Here is a 22,980-nt window from a genome sequence, read left to right on the forward strand (position 1 = left end):
CGAAACTTGGCTCGGTTTGGTAATCACCGCAAATTTAAAGACACTGAATAGATTCTGGACACTGCTGAAATAAAAACAAGTTGAGCACATATTTGGGGATAATAACAAGATATCATCATGACGTCCAGATCGGAGATTTCAAAACAATTACCCAAGCGCGCCGTTCGGTGTACACAACTGGTTTGTGGTTCTGACGAGGTAGGTATCTAATGTTTAAAATTTTTGTGTTTTTCGGAAGTCTGCAGTGCTTGCCAAGTGCTTGACGAGCGGGCCTTTTCCGCATTTTATACACTGGCATCCAGCTTGCGCACGCGCAAGTCGAGAGGCGCGACCAGGACCGCTCTTCAGATGCCGCTTTCCTGAAGTTCCTCATTAGCAGGTTGCATTCGGACGCCAACTTGCACAGCAAAGCGGCAGGCTATTCAAAGCGTTGCTTCTCACCCAATTCGCGGATAGCCGCCATGCTGGGGGTGTACAGGAAGAAATCAACCGAAGACGCTTACGACACCTCAGAAAAAGCCCTTCCTTTTCTTCTACAACGCTTTGCCGAAGACGACCTCGGGGAAACTCTTCGTAGGAGGAAAGAATCATTTGAAAAACTTGCGAAGCTTTTGTCAGGTGAGTTACATAAAGTGCGAAAGTGATGAAGTTTAGTATTTTCTTTTGCTCTACTCACTGCGTGAAAGATGTTAACCGTTGGCAACTCTGACAATTCATTCGTTGATACGCGCAGTTGATAGAGGCACGCTGCGCGCAGAAACAAATTTCCCGCAAGCGATCGTCAGCTGGAGCGGGGAAACCACTCTATGTGGTACGATATCACGAACACTTCGAGGTTGAGGCTAGGCACGGGGCGCAGTGACGGAGAGCACTCAATTGCACAAATACTAGGCAGACCGGTGTGGCTCACATGGTGTCAGCCGAGTAAAGTGTTAAATAGCACTGCGCTGGTGGTGGGAGTCATGAGCGTTCCCGATGGTGAACCTTAAACCGAGCTGTTCTCTTTCTCTGTCCAGAATGCCGAATATCACTTGCGCCGGTTCAGCGTCCAATAAACTGCCACGGACGAGCACATACTGTTCGAAAAATTAGATGCCGTTGCTTCCGAGAAGCTATCTAGATGAGAATTCCTGACCTGAGTAACGCGTTGCCTGCCAACAACTGGCGCATAGCAGTGACGCTACAATGCGCTGTAGCACGGGGCTTTCCTATGTCGACCTCAGCAGCGCTGAAATAAAGTGTAAAGGGTAAATAAAGGGCCTTTCAGTCTCGTCACATGTTCGGTCCTAAACACAGGAGCGCCTCGTTTCGATTTGTTGCCGGAGCACCCGAGCATGGATTATTGCAGTTTATTTTTGTGCTTACTCCACGAGATATGTAACCGGCCGTAAAGAGGTTAGTTGTGAGCATTGTGTGCGAAATTTAGACTTGGAGATATACCTGTTCAAATGGTCTCCCATATTTCAGACTCACTAAAAGCGGAAACGTTCTTAGGGGGCTTCGGAGAACGTTTCATGAGGGTGAAAGAACAGTGAACACTAAGCTCTGCGCTTAGAGGTATGCATGTTCCATGCTTTCTCATATTTAGAACCCACTATGCAAGGAAAAATTCTCATGAGGCTTCGGAGAACATTTAATGATGGTCTCAGAACAGTGAACACCAAGCAAAAGCCTTACGTCAGAAATATATTTGTGTATAAGAAACAAACAATTGGAACATAATTTTCAACTAGGTGCACACAAAATAAAAAGATAACGATATATTCAGAGCCAATCTTTGGGGTACTGCCAAACCTGATTTGGTATTACATTGTTTTCTGAGTTTTAATTTGTTTTGTTGTCGGCATAGCCCTAACGTAGCGCAGGATTTGATGTTAGATGAGCATTTCAGATGGAACCAAATATGAATCGATAGATCTCTAATTCATTCTTTCAACCTGCGGCTTTTATTACCGTGTAGTTGGTTGGCCCGATTAAACTAAGTTGCGCAAATATAAATAGCTACAACGTTCAATCGTTCAACAAATATTTAATTTATATAGCACCCTCCCCTTGACACAATATTTATTGCCATTTATTATGGGGCACAAAAAGTTACTCAATCTTAATAAGGTATTGCTTTGGGAAAAAAGTCCCCAGCAGTTTTGAAACACACCATCCGATTGTCTCAAAAACACAAAGTGCTAAAACTCCACCAGGTGCACAGGCTTTCCTGGCTGTGATAATTTTGTTATGGGAATAGAATGAATAACTCAGCAAACAAACTTTTGAAGCCAACATGAAACCGGATCTCCACTTCACACGACACACGAAATTGAAGTCAAACGAGATTAACTTTACAACAAAGTATGAGCTTCAAATCCTCCACCATAGCTTATCAGCACCCCTGAACACTACAAAAACTATAGGCTTAGGTAAACTTAGCTTAAAGCTTATATAATTCAACTCATGCTCAAACACAAATTTCCAACTTTCTTAAGTTTGCAGAAACAAGTCGGTCCCACGCATTGACACTGTGTTTTAATGTCATTGCTGTGTGAGTCCATTAACGAATTAGCGGTAAGAGGGAAAGAGCAGGAATTCAGGATATCGCTGCAGAACAGACATTCTGCTCTAACTGAGGAATACCATCTTAATGTTCCAACAAGGAACCACTATCTCACAGCTATAATTGCGGAGTGTGAAGTAGATACTACAGATGATCGATGTGCGCAAAAGATTAGACAAACCATGTACGCGAAAGAAACACAAGGACAAGCGCTACGTGTACGTGGTTTGTCTTAACTTTTGCGCACGTCGATTATCTGTAGTTTTAACATGCATCAACTAGGCACACCAGAAGTGTTATTGCGCAGTAAAGCAGGTGGTAGGATGGTTCGACAGGATACCGGCAAGCTATCTCAGGAGACGAAAACTCTGATTAGGAAGGCCCATGCATTAAAGCGTCTAACCTCTAGGACAGTCTAGAAATGGCAGAGCTATCAAAGGTAAAGGAATACAGACACTTAACTTTTGGGTGCGTGTTTTCTTCTTTGTAATGATGCGTAAGGCAATGATATACATAGATTGAAACGTGGTATTCTTTAACGACCGCTAAATAATTTATAACCGAATTTATTTCTCACGCTGTTTCAGTTTCGGTTTCAACAGCCGAACGATGACTGTGACGTCAAAGTGCGGATACAGGCCACGTGAGCCATTCTAAAGCTGGAATATAATAGCTGCTTCCACATTCATTCCGGCACTTCAGGAAGGCTGGCTTTAGTACTGCCATGAAGTAAATAACGAAGCAGCGATTATACCGCTGATTTTTCTTTGCTTGACGTCACATATAACTACAATTTGACGTCACAGCCATAGTTCAGCGGTTTGAAACCGAAACCAAAACAGCCTGACAAAAAATTAGATTATGAATTATTTAGCGCTCGTTGGAGAACACCACATGGTGATTCTTGCATAGCTGTGTCTTCCGCATCATTGTAGACTAGGAAAGTTGCCACCAAAATTAGATGTCTATAGTCCTTTAATAACTAAACGCAAGGTAGCCGACATAATGAAGTTTAATGCGGAGAAAATATAGCAGGCTGTAAACAACGCAGATAGCTCAAGCAGTGAAGAGTAAACTAGGCATAGGTAAAAACCAGACGTATGCGCTAAGACACAAAAAGGGTGATGTCATACGCAATATGGATAAGATAGTTAAAGCAGCCGCAGCGTTCTACACAAATCTGTACTGTAGCCCACCTATACATCTGTAATCTGTAAGCTGTAATCTGTAGATGACAGTCCACAAATGGGCTGTGTTCTGCGACTCAAAAGCAGCCCTACAATTTTTTAATTCTGCTTCACGCCATGGTGATCACGATCAACTCGTAGCTGAACTAAGACATCTTCAACACCAGGCGCAGGAAAAGGGTCATGACATCGTCTTCCAGTGGATACCGCGAACACTGTGGCATTGTCGGAAACGACGAAGCTGGCCCTGCAGCTCGATCGGCTCACGGTTGTGCCAACGTTGTCCAGATACTGTTGACAAGAGCCGACGCAGCAAGACATATGCGAATGCTTGGCCGAAAAGAGATTTTAGCGTCATGGTCTTCACCTGGAAACTCCACATGCCGTCTGCACCGCCTAGACCCCTCACTTCAACTCAGTCCTCCGTCCGGCCTCTCCCGCAGCGATGCTACGCTGTTGTGTCGCCTGTGGCTGGGAGTGGCGCTTAAAAATGCCTACTCCCACTTAATCGCAATGACAGACTCTCCTGCGTGTTAGATCTGTGGGTGCGACGAAACAATAGAACACCTTCTTTGTAACTGCCCTCGGTTTCAACGTGAGCGTGCACTCCTGGCTGCAACACTCCGCCGTTTAGATCCTCGGCCCCTTACTGAAGCCAAGATTCTGGGTCCTTGGAGTAAGCCTTCATCGCAGAGGACAGCTTTAAAGGCACTTTTCAAGTTATTAAAGGACTTAGGACTGAGTGCAAGGTTGTGAACTATCAGTGTGTGCCCTGTGTACCCTGCAAGTAATGACCAACGGACATGTGGAAAAGTGTTAATCTCCCTTTGCTCTCTCCCCTTTCTATCTCTCACTCCGTTCCCCTTCTCACGTGTAAGGTAGCATACCGGGCGCTGCCTAGTTAACCTCCCTGCCTTTCCGTTCGTCTTTCGCTCTCTCTCTCTCTCTGTACTGAAGCCAAAGTAATCAGAAGGTTAATGAGAGAGACAGTAGTGAAGAGGAATGCGTCATCCAGTCAGTAACGAAAGAGGAAATAAAGAAAGCCTTTGGAGCAACGCGAAAGGGGAAAGCAGCTGTTGAGGATCAGGTAACAGAAGACGTAAAAGATGCAGGGCAGATTGTGCCTTATGACCTAGAGTGAACCAGAAGCTTGGGAGAACGCTAACATTGTCTTAATACACGAGAAAGGAGACGTAAACGACTTGAAAAGTTACTGACCGATCAGCTCACCGCCCGTTGTCTACATGGTTATTACACTAAAGTAATTGCAAACATAATCAGGACAACCTTACACTTGAATCAACCAAATGATCAGGCAGGCTTTCGTAAAGGATACTCGACAATAGACCATATTCACACTATCAATCAGGTGGTATACAAACGCGCAGAATATAACCAACCCCTACAAAAAACCTACATTGATCACGAGAAGCATTTGGCTCAGTGGAAACCTCAGCACTCATGCAGGTATTGCGGAATCATGGTGAAGAAGAGTCTTATGTCAAAATACTGGAATATATCTATAACGATTGCAAAGCTACCACAGTGCCCCATAAAGTAAGCAATACCAATTAGCAACTGCGTCAATCAGGAACATTCGATATCGCCAATGCTATTCTCTCCTGGTTAAAGGAGATACCCGAGACCAAGATTGGGAACAGTTAAGGATAAGTGTTAATGAAAAATAATGAAGTTATCTGTGATTCGTTTATGATATTGCCTTACAAGTCACTCAGGATATGAATTTTAAAGCATGGTAAATGAGCCAGACAGACACAGCAGAACGCTAGAGCTAAGAATTAAATGCAGAAAACCAAAGTATTGTTCAACACTCTCGCAAGGGAATAGCAGTTCTCAACTGGTAGCGAGGTGCTGAAAGTGGTAAGGACATATGTCTACTTCGGGCAGCTAGTAGCCGCTGATCTGGATCATGAAAGGGTCATGAGGGAAATAACTCGAAGAATAATAATGGGGTGGAACGCATGTGACAGGTTCTCTCAGATAATGAATGGCAGTTTACCAATATCCCTCAAGAGAAAAGCATAAAACAGCTGTATCTTACCTGTACTCACCTATGCGGCAGAAACGTGAAGGCTAACGAAAAGGGTCTAGCTTAAGTTAAGGGCCGCTCAGCGAGCTATGGAAAGAAAAATGTCAGGCGTAACGTTAAGAGACAGAAAGCAGGCAGAGTGGGTGAGGGAACAAACGCGAGTACATGACATAACTAGATCGTAGTCTAAATAAAAAAGAAGAAATGTGTTTGGGCTGGGCATGTAATGGGAAGAGAAAATAACCGCTGGCCCTTAACGGAAAAGGAGTGGATTCCAAGAGAAGGCAAGTGTAGCAGAGGGCGGCAGAAGATAGGTAGGCGGTTGAAATTAAGAAATTTGTGGGGACACGCTGGGTGCAGCTGGCAAAGGACAGGGCTAAGTGGAGGGAAATGGGAGAGGCCTTTGCCCTGCAGTGGGCGTAGTCAGGATGGTGATGATGATAATGATGATGACGATGTGAGCATGTGTTGTTGAAAGTTGTCAAAAAATAGACATTATGCTTTAGTTTAGGACGTTCTTCAGTGGAAACGAGGCAGCCGCATTATTTATCATGCTCCATTAACTTTACTGATGTGCGTGTAGTTTTGAAGAGGTATGTGAATAACAGGCATTCACGCCATCGCAGCAGAAATTGTGCTTTTGCTTGTACATGGCGTGTAGTGCTCCTCAAGGCGCCCTAAGCAGCCATTTCCCTTGGCATCCTCCATAAGAACATCAGATGAATTGAAACCGAAGCCCACATATATCCATCCCGAAGCCTTGTTCACTGTTATTCTTCAAGGCTGTGAGGCCAATTTATATTTGTATAAGTGAGGACACATTAGCCCGCGCAGCCAGGAGACAGTCATTTAGTTGCTCTGTTCGACACAAAAAGACTCTAGGCTAAGCGAACTATTATTTGAACATGTTGAGAATGTAAGAACCTGCGCTATGGGTACAAAGCAGAAACTCTCGGCTGGCGTTTTCCAGATATTATGTATCTTCACTCTGTTGACGGCTGTCTCGTACATCACCATGTCACGCGCACGCCACTGTGCATAAAAATGCTTGCGCATATGTATGTCGTGGCTGCGGAGAACAGTGGCCGACTAACCAGTATCCAAGAGACAAGCGCTGAGGGAAAGCATACGGGCTGTATTATAAATATATAGATTATAATTTTTTTTCTGCGCTTAAAGTGTTACTGCTCGGATAAATAGGCCATTGCGATCACAGACCCGGATTGGAGGCTTGTTAGTGGTACTTTGTCTGCCCACTGGCAACTGGTACATTTCGCGTGTTGTGTCTTCGCCAGTATACCTTATACTGCGGTTGTGAACTAACATTACTCGAAGAGGATTCCGACCTCAATTCAAAGAATGACACGGAATTCCTCCTACGTTTCCTGCGAGTTAGGAAGTACAATGTAGAGGCCGCCCTGCAAACCATCAGAAACTACTACTACAACAGGTGCAGCTGCAGTTCGGTGTACCGAGAGTTTTTACCGTCTAAGGCGCCGCCCGACGTCCGACAACTGGTCATGGTGATGCCAGGAGCGGATGTCCATGGACGCCCGATCATGTTCTTCAACTTAGGCAAGTGGACTCTCGTCGCACTTCGTAGAGCGAATAACCGGTCAGCGAATGAACTAAGTATATTGCAAAAAAAAATATGCTTCTTTAAGGACGCCTTACGCTAGACACTGCCTCAACTTGCAGCTGCAGTGGCCGATGGCCGTAGCCAAGTGCCGTACTCGCTTTGTCACATGCGCCGCTACATTTCCATTTGCCGCTGCGCACATTCATGACATGACAGCTGTTCGGGGGAAGTTCATTTTTTGCACACGCGGTGCTGCTAGCGTAAATGCGAAAACGAAACTACACAAACTGAAGGTGAAATGCGTAGAAACAAAAACTGTTTTGAAGCTACACTGCGTGTCACTCGCTAACGCCAATGTCAGAATGCGTCGAGCTCTGTAGCGCATCACTGTTGAACTGCGAGTCTAGTTTAGACAGTGAATCCCGTAAGCGTTGCACTAGGAAGTTACAGGAAAAATCCATACCAGTCACTTCAACCCTATACCGAGTGGCATGGTGATTGTTCGGGCCCTGGGACTCTAGTACTAGCATCAGTTTATTCATTCCTCTCTCTTGCTTTAATCTTGAAAACATTTCAAAACGGGGCAAATTTTCTCAGGGTAGTGGCAACGAGACCACCCTGACAAAAACGCTAGTTTTATAAGTTCGAACACAAAAATAAACAAAATAGAACTGGCAGGATCACGGGGCCTATTATCCAAATAAAATGCAAGCGTCCAAACCAATTTTCTGCTCGGATATCACAGCCCACGGTACAAATCTATTCATTTCATAACCATGTCACCACGCCTTCAGTAAGGACGTAACCAACTTCAATCGGCTGGCAGGGAAATTTTTAAATCCAAATTTTTTCGGTGATCTACAACGCTTTTGCTGACGGAAACACTTCAGTATAGCCAGAAAGTGGGGGAGAATATTTTTTTTTCTTGAGAAGAAAAATGAATTGCGATTCCCGCATTCCTAAGCACGAAATATGTTACGAAAGCATAGTTGCAGGTGGACACAAAAGCCATGTGCCTAATGCGCTATTGAGGTCTCCAGCGACCCTTGCTGCCAGTTATGCGCATCTTCAGCTTTTTCGTTGACGGTGCCAATTTACCCAATGTACACCGGTGGGCCTATGCTGCGCAGCGCCGCGTTTCTGCAGCGATGTTGAGTTGAGTTGAGTGGTTGTAAATTACCGTTGGGATTAGCCTTGCAGTTGCTGCCGGCAATTGCTCCACCTTAGCGACACTTAAATAGAAATCACAGAAACACTGTCCGCAAAAACGCCACCACGTATTGCTCTAGTGCCATGTTTCTGCCACAACGTTGCCCTCGCCAACGTAGGCAGCGCATATCTCTCTGTCACTACCGCCACATAGCTTAAGGATCAAATGTTAGTTTGATACTAGTATTTGGTGATGAAGAAGCCGATGTGCAATGCACAGCGCGAGAGTGTGTTGCAATTTACGAAGAGCGTGTGCGGCTGCGGCAATTGCCTTTAGTGCCGCCGCGCACTTGCCATCAAAGCTGACCTGTTTGTGCCTCGGCGTGTTCGAATACCAGTTGTGAATACTTGTTTGATTTGTTTTTATTTATTTCATTCAATAACCACTAACACTGCAAGATATTTCTTCGGTTTTCCTGGCGGAAAAGCGTTTTCGCACTAATAATCCGATGGAGTCGAACTAAGTCTTCCTTTAAACTATCGCCGGCAGCTCAAAACGCTGACGCGTCGGGAGAATGTGCCGCCTTGCGGCATTCAAAATTTGCATGAGACGTGCCAACACCACCTAAAGTTCCTTGACATGCTTCAGCCAAAAGCATCAAGGCTTTTTAAGACAAATATGCGGCGATGAACCCGCTGCCACGATCTCACAATTCATCCTTCCACCGGCACGCGGACGTGGCTTGGTTCTCTTTGCTGAACCGATCTTCAAAGTCTCTAGTTTCCACTAAACCCAACAGGCGGAGCAGCCACCCAGAACGTTATCGGCTGGATCATTGGCTGGAGAGCCAGCTGGCACACCGACCCACCGTGATACCAGACAGGTGATTTCCCTCGAAGATCTGCTCAACTGCGAACAGCATCGAAAGTAGAACCGTTCCTACAGCATTGCCATCGCACCTTACATTTATTTTGTGCAGCAGGCTAGACTATAGAGCAATTGAATCGGAAGGCAAAATTATAGGGTCGCAATAGAAATACGCATTTTAAGGAACTCTTAACGTTTATGAACATGTAAACAGTACATGGCGGCTTAACATATCGACGCGAAGCCCGTGTGCCGTTAAATGATTACGCTTCTAATTTCACCGGCTTTCTTTGAAATAAATTTAACTGCGAGTTATTTCTGTTCGTTGCGAAGATTGCAAAAGAACGTGCTTCTTGTCCGTCTGTATGTGTGCGCCAATGTGCGTGTGTATTTTTTTCATCCTTCTGTGTCCTTAGCCATCGGTTCTCGCTCTACCACCAATTCCCCTCCTATGTGATATCCTGCTAGTCTCTTTCTTTTTCTTAGCTTATGACATTGGAAGTTTGTTTTCGATGCCGTGTTTTGGCATAGGATGTTCATAACCCGCCAGGGTAGCTAAATGGCTGCTGAGTACAAGCCTGCGAAATCAATAGTTGCGCCTGTGGCTGCGCTTTCATGGGAAAAAAATGCGAAGACACCTGTGTACTGATATTTTATTCCAAGTTAAGGATGCCCACGCGGTCGGAACAGATCCGGAGACGTCAACTACAGCATACTCATATTCAGTACATGAAGTGTTCCTTTGGAAGGTGAAGATTGATAGAACAAGAGAATTAGTGAAACTCAATGAGACAAGCGCAAGAATGGAGCTTCAGAAGCCCAGATATAGCGCTCTCTCGCAAAGTACATTGCACTATGGTGCTTTAGTGACCTCATGGTCATGAAGGATTTAGAGTTGGTACTGTCGCAGAGAGGCACTGTACGGCTAAGATCACCTCTGCTGAGGTGTAAAGCCTTAACGCAATTATTGTGCGGTGTGGAAATAGGATATCGCAGGTATCCTTGGCTAACTACATTAGCCCAATACGGCATGCGACGAAACGCGCGGCGGAGGTATGCCCGTCGCACCCTCCAATGAATTATTTGTTCTTGCACTGTGGTAATGGAAACGCTATGAACGTCAGCTAGTCAAAAGAAACACAAAAAATTGCTGTTGCTGCTCATTTTTTTTTCCTTTCCAGGTGCGTGGTCGGCGAAGCAGGCTTCGCACGCCCTATTTCACAAGGCTTGTCTGATGTGCCTGGAATACATTACGTCAGACCCCGTAGCGCAGACTCTGGGTATTGTCCTTCTTATGAACTGCAACAAGTTCACTTTAGAAAACGCACTTTGTTTGAAGCCAGGAATTATTAAAGGAGGGCTGTAGTACGTTCAGGTAGGAGATGCGGTTGACGTAGTTTGAAATTCAACGTGGTGAGGTTGTAGTCGCTCCGAGAACTCCAAACAGTGCATTGAAGCTTAGAGTGCAAAACAGAATGTATAAACACCATTGGATTTTGTCTGGCAGGGTAGCGAAGTAGTTGAAACTGTACGAAGTTATTCCAGAACAAACTCGCGTTTTTGAACATTAATACGAAACCAAGAATGTGTTAAAGAAATAATTCGTTCATGCATAATTTATTTCGGAAACTGTTTATTTATATGTATCACATTCTTTCACATACAAAGGCATGAAACGGGGGAGTGGTCACAAATATAAAAGTAAAACAATACCAAAAATTTTAAGCATATTTACGACACCCTCTCAAGCAACATTTAAGCATAGCTGTGTCTGCTTCATCGATGCGAACGGCAGCGCCCTCTCGGCTGCGGTGATGAGTTTATGCTTCTGATACGGGAACGGCAGGGTCCTGTCAGCGGCGGTGATGAGCTTGTGCTTCATCGATGCGAACGGCAGCGCCCTCTCGGCTGCGGTGATAATAATAATAATAATAATTGGTTTTTGGGGAAAGGAAATGGCGCAGTATCTGTCTCATATATCGTTGGACACCTGAACCGCGCCGTAAGGGATGGGATAAAGGAGGGAATGAAAGAAGAAAGGAAGAAGAGGTGCCGTAGTGGAGGGCTCCGGAATAATTTCGACCACCTGGGGATCTTTAACGTGCACTGACATCGCACAGCACACGGGCGCTTTAGCGTTTTTCCTCCATAAAAACGCAGCCGCGGCGGTCGGGTTCGAACCCGGGAACTCCGGATCAGTAGCCGAGCGCCCTAACCACTGAGCCACCGCGGCGGGTGCGGTGATGAGTTTATGCTCGTCACCGCCGCTGAGAGGACCATGAGTTTATGCTTCTGATACGGAAACGGCAGGGTCCTCTCAGCGGCGGTGACGAGCTTGTGCTTCGGCGACACGAGCGGCAGGGTCCCCCTGGCGGCGGCGCTCAGCTGGTGCTTCGGCGGCGCGCCTCTAGATTCTCGCGTAAGAGGCGGTGAGCCTTAATATGATTGGGCGAGAGACGAATCAGTTCGACCGTTTCCTTCGCTCATTCTTCACAAAAAACTGGCTGAGAGATTTTATTGTATTATTAAGAAGACGGTACATACTAGGAAGACGACGCTGTGAGTGGCGTGGCGGACGCGGATAACGTCTCGCGTGCAGCACATTCCACAGCACCGCCCCCCCCCCTCCCCCCCCCCCCCCCCCCCAATCGAATGGAACGTGGCGCGACTTCGAGGAGGCAACACGTGGATGCACGTGCCGCCGGGGAGCGACCTCTCCTCTCCTCGCTATCTACCTTCCCACATGTTCCAGTGATGGACGACGGCGCGCAGTGCGCCAACCAATGTGACACCGTCTATGAGCGAGCGCGACGGCACTCTCGTTCGCTCGGTTACAACGGCGATCGGAACGCCGCTCAACTCACGAACGACAGCTCAAGAGCGGCGTTCTAAAACATACACTGACTGGTGCTGTTGCTATGACAACAATTGCGGTTGAGTCGATGATGATTATGATGATGGTTCTTAGTATGTTAGCCAGCGCTTTTTTAGAAAGCTGCCTGTTTTTGATGGTTAGTGTCGGTGTAGGAATGTTATACAAGTCTGCTCTAGTACCTGACAAAAACGAATGAAAAAAGCATTAGGCCTTAAGGGTGGGATTTCGACTCTGTAGGCGTTGTATAATCGTAATTACAGGTGATACCAAGACTAAACGAATTAACTTCGCAAGTGTCGTTCATGAAATGCATTTTAGAGGAGATAAGAACGCCACACTTTACGACACGAACCTCTGCATGCCAGGTTACGGTTGACTTCATCGGATACACGTCTGATATTGGATCTGACATAATAAGAAAGAGTGAACGCGACCGATTCAGTTGTACCATTTGCAAGTAAAGAATTTGAAGTAAAGCAAAGTTTAAAACAAATGTTTTCATTCTGAGGGTCCATATAGATGCTGCGTATTTTAGGTTCCAGCTCTTCACCTGCTCTACAACAAAAGCTTTTGGGATGAAGCCGCCTTAGTGAATTTAGAGCAGTTGTACCTCTGCATAGGATAAACATTTTTTTTTGTGATAGGTAGAGACCAAGTCAGAGTTGAAGTGATGGGCTCGCCAAGGTACTTTTACGAGAGGACGGACAATAAAGGGACGGTATTTACGAAATAGACGTCGGTATTATTTCAAGTTCTGTACAAGCACAGGGATGCACACTTGCGGATATTTAGTTTCATCACCTGTATTTCACACCACAAAGAAATGACGATAAAATGTGATCGAATCTAGTTGCGGAATCAATGCATTTATTTTGCCGTGAAACGACAAAGTTGTCAGCAACACTACACGAGACAGAGGAGGGTAAACTTCAGAGCTCAGCTGCTGTGCGTTCATCCATGGATTCAGCGTTGTAGTCGTCGGCGTAACACGCCACCTGACAACCGTGGCAGGTAGTGGCACCGGCCAGAACTAGGGCGGAGCAATGGACAACTGGAACGTGGTGGCCAAGGGCACATCTCGTAGGGTGGCAATTATGTAAGCTCAACACCTACCTGTCCATAGCATTAAATAAAGTATGAGCTCCAATTAAACATATATATATATATATATATATATATATATATATATATATATCACTCTTAAATTCTTTATATTTGCATAGGAAACCTACGCTGCCCAGAGGGCGCGCCGAAATGTAGAGTCACTGGAAAAACTTCAGAGTACCGCATTCGTTTGCCCCTCGCCGCCGACGCGTTCATTGGCCCAACCGTACCACGTGACCTTGGGCTGCCATATATCTTCCAAGCGCTGGGCGGGCCGGCTGAGTTAGAGCGCAGACATCGCAGGTCCCCTACGATTCTTGTTTTCTGATTGTCGCACTCGTGTTTGACTGCAAGGAATCATGCCTGGCTGCTGCGCCTTCGGATGCAGCAACCGAACCGAGTCTGGAAAGACGTTTTTCTCGATTCCGACCGGGAAAAATGACCGAGAGCGTCGTTCTGCGTGGCTACACAGAATCGGCCGGGAGAACTTCAAGCCTACGAAAAACACCCGCGTGTGCGAGGTAAGTACACCTTGTTTGTGCTTTTCGGCACTGTTTTAGAAGATATTTAAGCGAAGTGCACGCGGTGTTAGCGATGCTACGAAAATAGGAGTTCATTGCAGGGATCGTTAGCGCCTCGCACTCTTGACGCGGGTACACGTGCTCGCGTTTGTTGCTCATCGCACGCGATTATTCCGTGCTCGTGGCACGCGAAGGAACACTTGTCTAGAGTCCACTTGCCACGCGAGAATTCCGCGTCCTCACGTGCACCACGTACTCGCATGATTTCTCCGCGCACGTGAGCGCGCTCTCGCCTCGAGTCACTTGATCCATGGCACCTAATTGTTTTTCGCAGACCGTGACGATCACAGTCAATAAAAACATCGTCAGTGCATATCATGCGTCCGCATAACGGCCGCTTTCTGTGCAGTTGTGTTGGCATGGGTAGAAAAATAGAAATGAGTTAAATGTTAGCAATCCTTAAAGCTGCGTGTTTGCGGCCACGTGCGCGTTTGCACCCAAATGAGCTATTTTAGTTGCGTAAACTTCTAAACCTTTTTAACGTATTCTTTGTCTCTTGAGTTGGTCTTTAAACTTGTTATTGCAGCTATCTTCTATGTTTTTCTTGTTTCACATGTCTGAAACAAAGCTTCATTCAAAAAGCCCTGGGAGCCTCCTTGGGCAGCCCAGCGTTTGGGTGACCAGCATCACACTTCTAACCATACAACATTTGCAGGACCACTTTTGTGCAGAAGACTTTGAGAAGGCTAGAGTGGTTGGGAAGAAGAGGCTAAAGTACAAAGCTGTGCCAAGTATTTTTTCTCACCGTGTGCCAAAAAAAAATCAGAAAGCCACCATTCGCCCGCCTTCCTAATTCACCAGCAAACAACTTGGCTGAAGAACAGGCTGAACCTGAAGAGGAAAACTTGCTAATAGGTAATTTTCCCCCTAATCAAAATGTGTTTTTCATACATACACTGCAGCAGTGCTTTGTCGGTCAGTTATCATGTAGCCACATGTAATGCAAAATGGACAATTTCGTACTTGAATGTAACTGGTATTGATCTTCTAACTTCTTTACGATCTGAATCATGCCTTGATACGGTGACCAAACAGAGGAACATCAATTATTTCATTAACACTGCCCTTTTAAGTGTAGCACTACAAGTAATGCAGTTGGATATGTTGGTACAAAAAGTGTTGGAAACCAAAAAAATGCTATGAAAACTTTTGCAGCTGCTGACAGCATAGCAGATGGACTCAAGTCTTCAAAAGAGCCACATGATCATGATGAATCTGCTGATGTGGCAACAGAAGTGCCCATAACCTCTGATATTCAAGAGGATGCACCTCCCAACATGTTCAGTGAAGTTGACGTACTGAAACGCCAACTTAACTTGTAAAGAAGAAAGCGTGCAAGGGCGGAAATGGAGTGTGACGCCCTGAGAAGTTCTTTTAATGGACTTCTTGCAGAAGACCAGCTCCGTGTCCTGCAAAAGGGAACAATGAGAGGGTCATCATGAACTCAGAAGACAATTCAGGAGTCTCTGAAGGTCAGACTTGCCTGTGGGGGAAGAGGTTATGAGTACCTGAGAGGTAATGGCTGGCCGCTCCCTGCTGAACGCACACTTCAGAAGCATATTGAAGACATCAAGTTTACCCCAGGTATGCAGCAATGTTTGCAGCTCTATAATAACATTTTCCAAATTGCAGGTGCAACTCAGGACTAGCTATTGACTTCACCGATGATCACATAGCAAGTACAGCTACAAATATTAGGCGGCAGCAGAAGGCTTGCACTCATCTTTTTAGAAAAGATTTTATAAATGCTCTGATAGTGACAAGGGAGGTTGTTTGAAACACTGGGCTGAAGCTTGTAATTTTGAATTTCAAAGAAAACTAGCAGTGATCATTCCAGCATGCATGTTTTTCAGCAAAGATACACTGTAATTATGCTCTCTACAATACCCTTGAACTAATGTTAAAGCTATCAAACATAATAAAAGGTTCTTTTCTTGCCATTCTAGGTATTCTTGAAGAAGTGTTTCCAGATTTGGCATCAAAAGTGGCAACATTCCACAATCAAGAGCATTATGCGGTTCTAATGCTGGACGAAATCCAACTGACACCTGGTTTGGACTATGATATTACAACACGCTCCGTCATAGGTAAGGCTTCATCAAAAACAAATGCGGCCTGTTGTTTACATATCAGGCAGTGTAGTTCTCTTGCAGCTAAAACCAATGCAGTAATGAGCACTGGCATGTGATACTTAATTTAGCAGTGTGGAAACAAAAATGACATGCAACTAATTTTTTTACTGCACTAATTTCAATATCTAAGGGTTAATGACTAAATGTGTGTGTATAGGTACACACAGAAAGCCGTTCAAGCATCCCTGGAATACCTTATATTTGTGTAGTTTTAGATGAAACCTGTTATACCTGTTAAACAAAGCTATCAAAGTGGTGTCCAACTCAATTTGCTTAAGCTTGCTGCATGACAGGCTTAGATGCTTATGTGCTACTAAACCCAACTCAGCAATATTTGTTTTCATTCTATTTTTGGTGCTTTCCTGTGCTAATAAAACACACTGCATGCTTACTTTATAATGTATGCTGGACAGCTCTGCACTGCTATGCCCCAAATAAGCATTCTTGAAATATTCTTCAGGCCGCCCCACTCTTCCTTCCTCGGACCCAAGTGCAGAACCTGTACTGGCCACACATGCATTGGTTTTCATGCTTGGTGGAATTGCATCAAGATGGAAGCAGACTGTCGCGTATCATTTCACAGGTAAGTAGCAGTTGGAAGTTAAAGTGTTAAGTGAATTTTCATGTAAAGTTGGGAACAACACAATGTTTTCACTTTTCATATGTGCATAACTGCAGGGACTGTTTGGCCAATTCCTAAAGAGTTGCATGCCGGTGATGTGTAACATGGAGTGGCAACGTTCCTCCTAGAATCTTTACTGAACTGCCTACTTTTTCTTGGATGGTAGCGAGTTAATGCACAGGGCAGGTTTACAGAAAGTGCAGTTGATGTTGGTTAAGACCACCTAGTGTCGCAGGCAATGACAACCCACAGAATAAAGCCGAAATGAGTTGTCCGTACTGTATAGACTGTTACATAGGTATACGAAGTGATGTCTCGCACAACTAAAGCAGCATCCTTGGCACGACTACTGGTGACATGTCATCGCTGGTACTTAGTTTACTTGCTTGCTAAACCTCCTAAGCGGCTGATGAGTGAACGAAGATAGCATGAAAAAATGAAGCAAGGCTTCAAGAAAGTGGTTATCGACTTGGCCTTGTGCCCTGCCATGTTGCCTGTGTGCCAGCCAAGTGTGGAGCGGGTGAGAGGCACCACTAATAGCAGCATAATGCAATAAATGCAGCATCAGTATGCATATTCCTATGAGTAAAATGTGCAAAAAATAAATGAAAGGTTTCAGCATTTTATTTTCATTTCAGCTGAATCCTTTGATGCAGCCAAAGTACTGGACTTGCTATTTGAAATATTCAGGCGCTGTGAAAGCATCGGCCTATCGGTGGACTGCATTACGTCAGATATGGGTGGAGGAAATCAAGCCATCTGGAGGCTGCGTGGAATCATGGCCACTAAGTATGGTCGTCCAAGGACCACCTGCCCCCATCCATGTGGAAACAACCGAAGCCTCCATTTCCTTGCGGACGCACCCCACCTGCTGAAGAACTTGCGCGGGCACCTGGTTCGGCAACAAAAAATCCTTCTAGACGACGACACAGTGCGGAAGAACAAGTTGCCATCCAATGAGGTAAATTGCTGTATAAGTCTCACACCGTCTTTTATTGCTGTTCACCACACAGCGTGCACAATGGATTTTAATTATTTGAAAAATGTTGCGACTTTTGCATCTGCAATGAAGTGTGATGCATACTTCAGTGTGATGCATGTATAGGATTCAGCTCAAATAAATATAAATATGGTTTTACAGTTTTATTTATTTATTCAGATAACTCAAGAGTCCCTTTGTGAGGGCATTACATGAGAGGCAAGCACCTGCAAACATACAAAATGCTACATTAGCCTACACATGTAAATCGACAATGATCATTTGCTTCGTCTGCAGGTCTCCATAAAGTACCTAGAGCAGCTATGCGAGATTGACAAGAAGCATAGCCTGAAGCTTGCTCCACGCCTGAAGTTAAAACATTTAAATCCAAGTCATTATGAAAAAATGAATGTAGGCACAGCATATGCTGTATTTAACCATGCAGTAGCATCTGCCCTACGGCTTCTCGTCGAGCAGGCCAAAATAGACGAAGAGGCCCTAACGACAGCATGGTTTGTGGACCAGGTGTTCAAGTGGTTTTCCCTCATGACATCTCGAACGCCAACTATGGCGTTGAGTGACCTCTGCTCTGAAAAGGGAAAGGAAGCTGTGACCTTCCTGAATGACTTCATGGAGGTCTTCAGGAACCTCCGCATCATTGACAAAGCAAAGACGAATGCAACATGGAAGCCTATCCAGGCCGGCATAACAATAACAACTACAACTGCACTGAACGTACGTGAACTGTATGTGCAAAGCAAGAATTTGAAATTTCTGCTATTGAGTCGCCTCTGCCAAGACGCACTCGAGAACCTATTTAGCACGATAAGAGTTAAGTCGCCCGTGCCCAGGGCACGAGAATTCAAGTATACTTTGAGAGTCATTGTCCTGGCACATTTTTCAAGCCAAGCAGGCATGGCTCTTACGACATTGATGACTCTGTTCAGCTAACAGATTTTATTTCCTCCCGACCTGACTTAGCTGAAGAACTAGGGAATATAAATATGCCAGAGGAAGTAGGAGACCTTGAGCCTGAAGAACAGCAGTCTCTAGAGTATGTCGCTGGTTATGTAGCACGCAACATTATGAAAAAGCACAAGCTCTGTGAGAGCTGCACAGTTTTATTGGTTCAGCCGGCAAAGAATGAAAACAGGTTTTTGGCACTCAAGAACTACGTTCCAGACAAGCAATCTCTTTGCACACCATCTGAAAATGTTATGCACCTCATAGAGCGTGTGGAGACATACTTCAAGGAGAATGAAGAGTCTCTTGTCATGGGAAAAGCCAACATTGATCAAGTCGGAACCCTCATTGCAGCCGTGGAGCCCACGTTCACTGTTTTTCCTGTACGTCACAATGTTGCAGACAAAGTTGTGCGTGAATTTTTGTTGTGTAGGCTGCGCTTTGCACTGTGTGCAAAAAATGAAATGCTGCAAAGGAAAGCAGCACAGAACTCTAAGTGCGGATCAAAAAGTGTTGGCATGCGTGCAGCTGTTTCAACTGTAAAGTGAGCTGTAACTTTCAGAATGGTCTAGCTCTTCAAGCATAAATTCTGTGTCCATATCAGTACGTTGTTGCACTGTGCTAAGAATCGACAGCGGGGTACCATTATTCTACGTTTTGTATGTCTCAGGCTGAAAAGGATGACGTGTTTTTGTAATATGGGCTTGTCACTGTCTTTAGTACCCTTAAAGTTCTATAGACACCACATCTTTGCTTGCATGTTTTCTTGTTTCAAACGATGCGTTAGACATTCGTATACATGGAGCAGCCTGTGGTATTCGTGTACAAATGCTAAATAATTTATAATTGAATTTCTTCTTGATGCTGTTCCAGTTTCACCAAACGACGACTGTGACGTCAAGTTGATGGTCACTTGATCCACTAGAAAAACTGATATAATTCCTGACAGGTCATTTTTTGTCATTGCAGGTCTTGAAAGAGGCTGGATTAAATGTTGTAGTGAATTAAAACTACACATCAGCGATTATATTAATTTTTAATGGATCACGTGACCAAAACATTAACTTGAAATGACAGGCGTAATTGGTCAATGAAACCAAAACAACATGACAGAAGAAATTCAATTATAAATTAGTTAGCAGTTGTAGGCAAATACCACCCACTAACCCATGTATTCTAATGTCTAACGAATCGTTTGACAGAAGAAAACACGCAATAAAGTTAGGTGTTTATAGTCCTCTAACAACAATAGCCATGTGTGTTTGGTGTGAAATGTGTTTTGAATTTGGTCACATATGATGTTCCATGCTGAGTTCAGCCTCCAGGGTCAGGCAAAGAAGAAATTATTCCAGTTTGCAATATTTATTTATTTATTTTTGACTCGTGGCTTATCACTGCAAGCTGGTTCTGGTTTTTTTTTTTAAAACCTGACCAACTCTTTGTTAAGGGAGTCGGAAGGCACAGATATTGAATGACTGTGCCTCTGTGTCTTGTCTTTGTTAGCCATTTCACTAATGCTTAATTTGCTGCACTATGTGGGAAAAAATGCCTGCAGGAGTTTTGTGAGCTGAACCCAGTTAGTGCTGTTCATTGTTGCTGTTATTTTTTTTGTATAGAAGCTGTACGCATAGCATAGAATTTTTAAAATTTATTCAAGCAGTTTGATGCATTTGAAATGTTCTTGGATTGCATTGTTTAGGTGGGTTGTAAGCGCACATTCATATTTGTGTGGTAGATGATGCTTTATATACTGTCATCTTGGCAAAATGTTAAGTGTATTTGAGAAGCTCTTCTGGTCCGTGCTTAGGATGAGAGTACTGGCTCACTCTGCTTATTATGGCTTGTATGTAAGGCTGTGTAGCTTCAAAAACTATTTTCTGTATTCTGCAGAAGGATGAAATCAGACTTTGCTGTGGTTTTGAGGAGGTACTGTGCAATCGGTGTTTTCTGGTGTTCATGCTCTTGCAGTTTCATTGTCATATGTACAAAATTTTATTTTTGTTCGTATGCACCAAGGGTGTTGCTGTTTGAGAGTTGGTACTTTTAAATTGTGTTTTCAGTACTAGGTAGCTGTTATTGTTATGTTGTACAGCAAACTCCACTTGCTGTTCAAGATGACTGCAGGGGTGATATGTGTTTCTAGTCTTACGTGTGCTGTTTGCAGCGCTTCTACTTTGTTTATTTACACTGGTGGTGTTAGCCTCCAGTGTGTTCCGTAGGTGAAGCAAACTTGTTTGCTTCTGGAGGTGAGGTCAGTGATGTATACTTTTGGAATGAGTGTTTGCTTGGAACATGCGGATGAAGAGGAACTGGCTCACCGGCATATTTTCTAAGAAACAAGGCTTGCGGGGAAGGTCCTGGCACCAGTCACCAGCGCCCGCTGTTGTGAGTTGTAAGAGGGTTCCTTTCTTGTGTAATGCTGTGCCTTCCCAGTGGTGACAGATGAGGACCTCCGTTGGCTGAATATGTCTCTGTCGGTGCCATTCAGCTGCAGAGTAATGCAGAGTAGTTTGTTTATGACAAGGCAGACAATTTCATAGCTCAAACTGTATCTGCTGATCCCATGGGCTTTTTGAAAGCTTTTCACAGATAGCAAAGCATCCTCTGCAGTGCCATCAAAATTTATGTATGAAAGAAATGCAGTTGCTTCCACTATTACTACTCTTTATTCTTTAGTCAGTGATTACTCCACTTAACCCAAGGGCGCAACAGCAGGGGCATTCGGTTTACCTCACTGCCATTGTGATGATTGGCGCTGCAACTGAAACTAGTTTGCTAGCACAGTAATTACAGATCGTGATACGTTCCAAGCAACACATGCATTGAAGCTTAGTTAAAGCTGTCTTTATAAATCCGAGAAAAGAAATCATAAAATTCATTAGGCATCAGAACTTGTAGCTTCCGTACATGATGGATGTTACAGGCAGTTTGCTAGTCGGAAGGAGCAAAACTAAGCCATTCTTAATTTCTACTTCAGGTGTACCTCCACTTCCAAGTTTCTTCAGCATAAGCACGTTTGGCTTATGTGCCATAAAGAGAAAAAAGGCACTGTCACTCATTTACGTGCACTTTGTTACAGGTGACAAAGTGTCTTAGTCGACCCATTTTTGAAGTTTGCATGGTGTGCCTACTTCATGATCACATTTGAAGGAGAGGCTTTACTCAGAAACACAGGATGATGAAGGAAGAACGGGATGAGCTCTATTTGATAACCCCATTAAGGAAAGCAATGTGTCTAGCCACAACACTTAAACAGGAATGGTGAAAGCTTTGTGATTACGGGAAAAAATTTGTATCACAGCAAAAACTATCAAAAGCAAAGAAGGTGAAAGCTTCATACCTGTAGTGAAATTAAAAACAAGAATAAAGACTCACCTTATGACAAAAAACTATATTATCTAGAATTAAGCAACCTAAGTGCTCTTTGAAGAAAATCAACACCAGATCTATCATTGACATGCGTCCCTTCCCAACCTATCAATGAGAGGTGTCTCAAGAATCCCCCTAGCTAACTTGTCTTTTAATTGTCCTAAGACTTCTGTGCTTCTGTACAGCAGATAAAAACTACAGGGTTTAGAGTGTATATGCAGATATTGAGCATTATTTTATTAAATTAAGCACCATATTCTCTTGGTCAGTTGTTTAGTAAACGACCAGTCTGCCTATATAAACAGACCTACAGCTATCTTGCAAACCACAGCTGCTGCACATTCAACAAGCTTTGTGGCATACTTCCTATTTCAAACCAGTTTCTTCACCATAATTAAGCTGAAAAGTGTATAAAGGCTTGACTACTTGTGAGGGGAGTGGGAGCCAACGAACACTACATCTGTGTTGAACTGTTCTGCTGCCATTTCAGAACAGAGATAGGGTGGAAGAAGGGCAAAATCTGAATTTATTTTTCTGCTGTTCCTTTGTGGCACTGAGGAGAGTGGGTCATCTATATTCTCTGCACAATTTCTGAAACAGGCTTTCTGCAACAGCAGTGAGCACCGACATGTTGGTCTCCTTGAGTATGTCTCTGCAATTAAAGCTTCTTTGATTGTTTTCACTTCTCCAATCCTTCTTTCTCCGTCCTCTGCTTCTTCGGCAAGTCTCTCTCTAAAAAGTACTGCCAACTAGCCCAAAGTTCTACTTTGTTCATGACTAAAGCTGTAGGCTTGCGGTCGGCAAAATGAAAGCAATGTATATGTTATATATGGTATCAATAAATGGATGCAAGGTGGCTATCGCTTACCGCGCAAAAAGCGTTCATATTGTTTACTGCCTTGCTTTCATTGAATGTGTAATTTGTACCTGTATCTTTATTACAAATGAAACTGACCTATACAAATAACATTCAA

The 22,980-nt window shown here is 44.2% G+C and overlaps 1 protein-coding gene and 1 pseudogene across 1 annotated transcript; both read left to right on the forward strand.

Moving 5' to 3' along the window:
- Positions 1–461: 461 nt before the first annotated feature.
- LOC144095418 (retinaldehyde-binding protein 1-like) overlaps positions 462–22,980 on the forward strand; it is a 36,490-nt pseudogene continuing 13,971 nt past the window's right edge.
- On the forward strand, positions 13,637–14,641 carry LOC144094399 (THAP domain-containing protein 1-like; the record flags this gene model as incomplete). Its single annotated transcript, XM_077628362.1, has 2 exons — positions 13,637–13,881; positions 14,597–14,641. Coding segments are annotated over exons 1-2 (207 nt in total), but the record flags the coding sequence as incomplete, so codon positions are not given.

This window comes from Amblyomma americanum, chromosome 6 (assembly GCF_052857255.1).
Source record: "Amblyomma americanum isolate KBUSLIRL-KWMA chromosome 6, ASM5285725v1, whole genome shotgun sequence".
Lineage (NCBI taxonomy): Eukaryota > Metazoa > Arthropoda > Arachnida > Ixodida > Ixodidae > Amblyomma > Amblyomma americanum.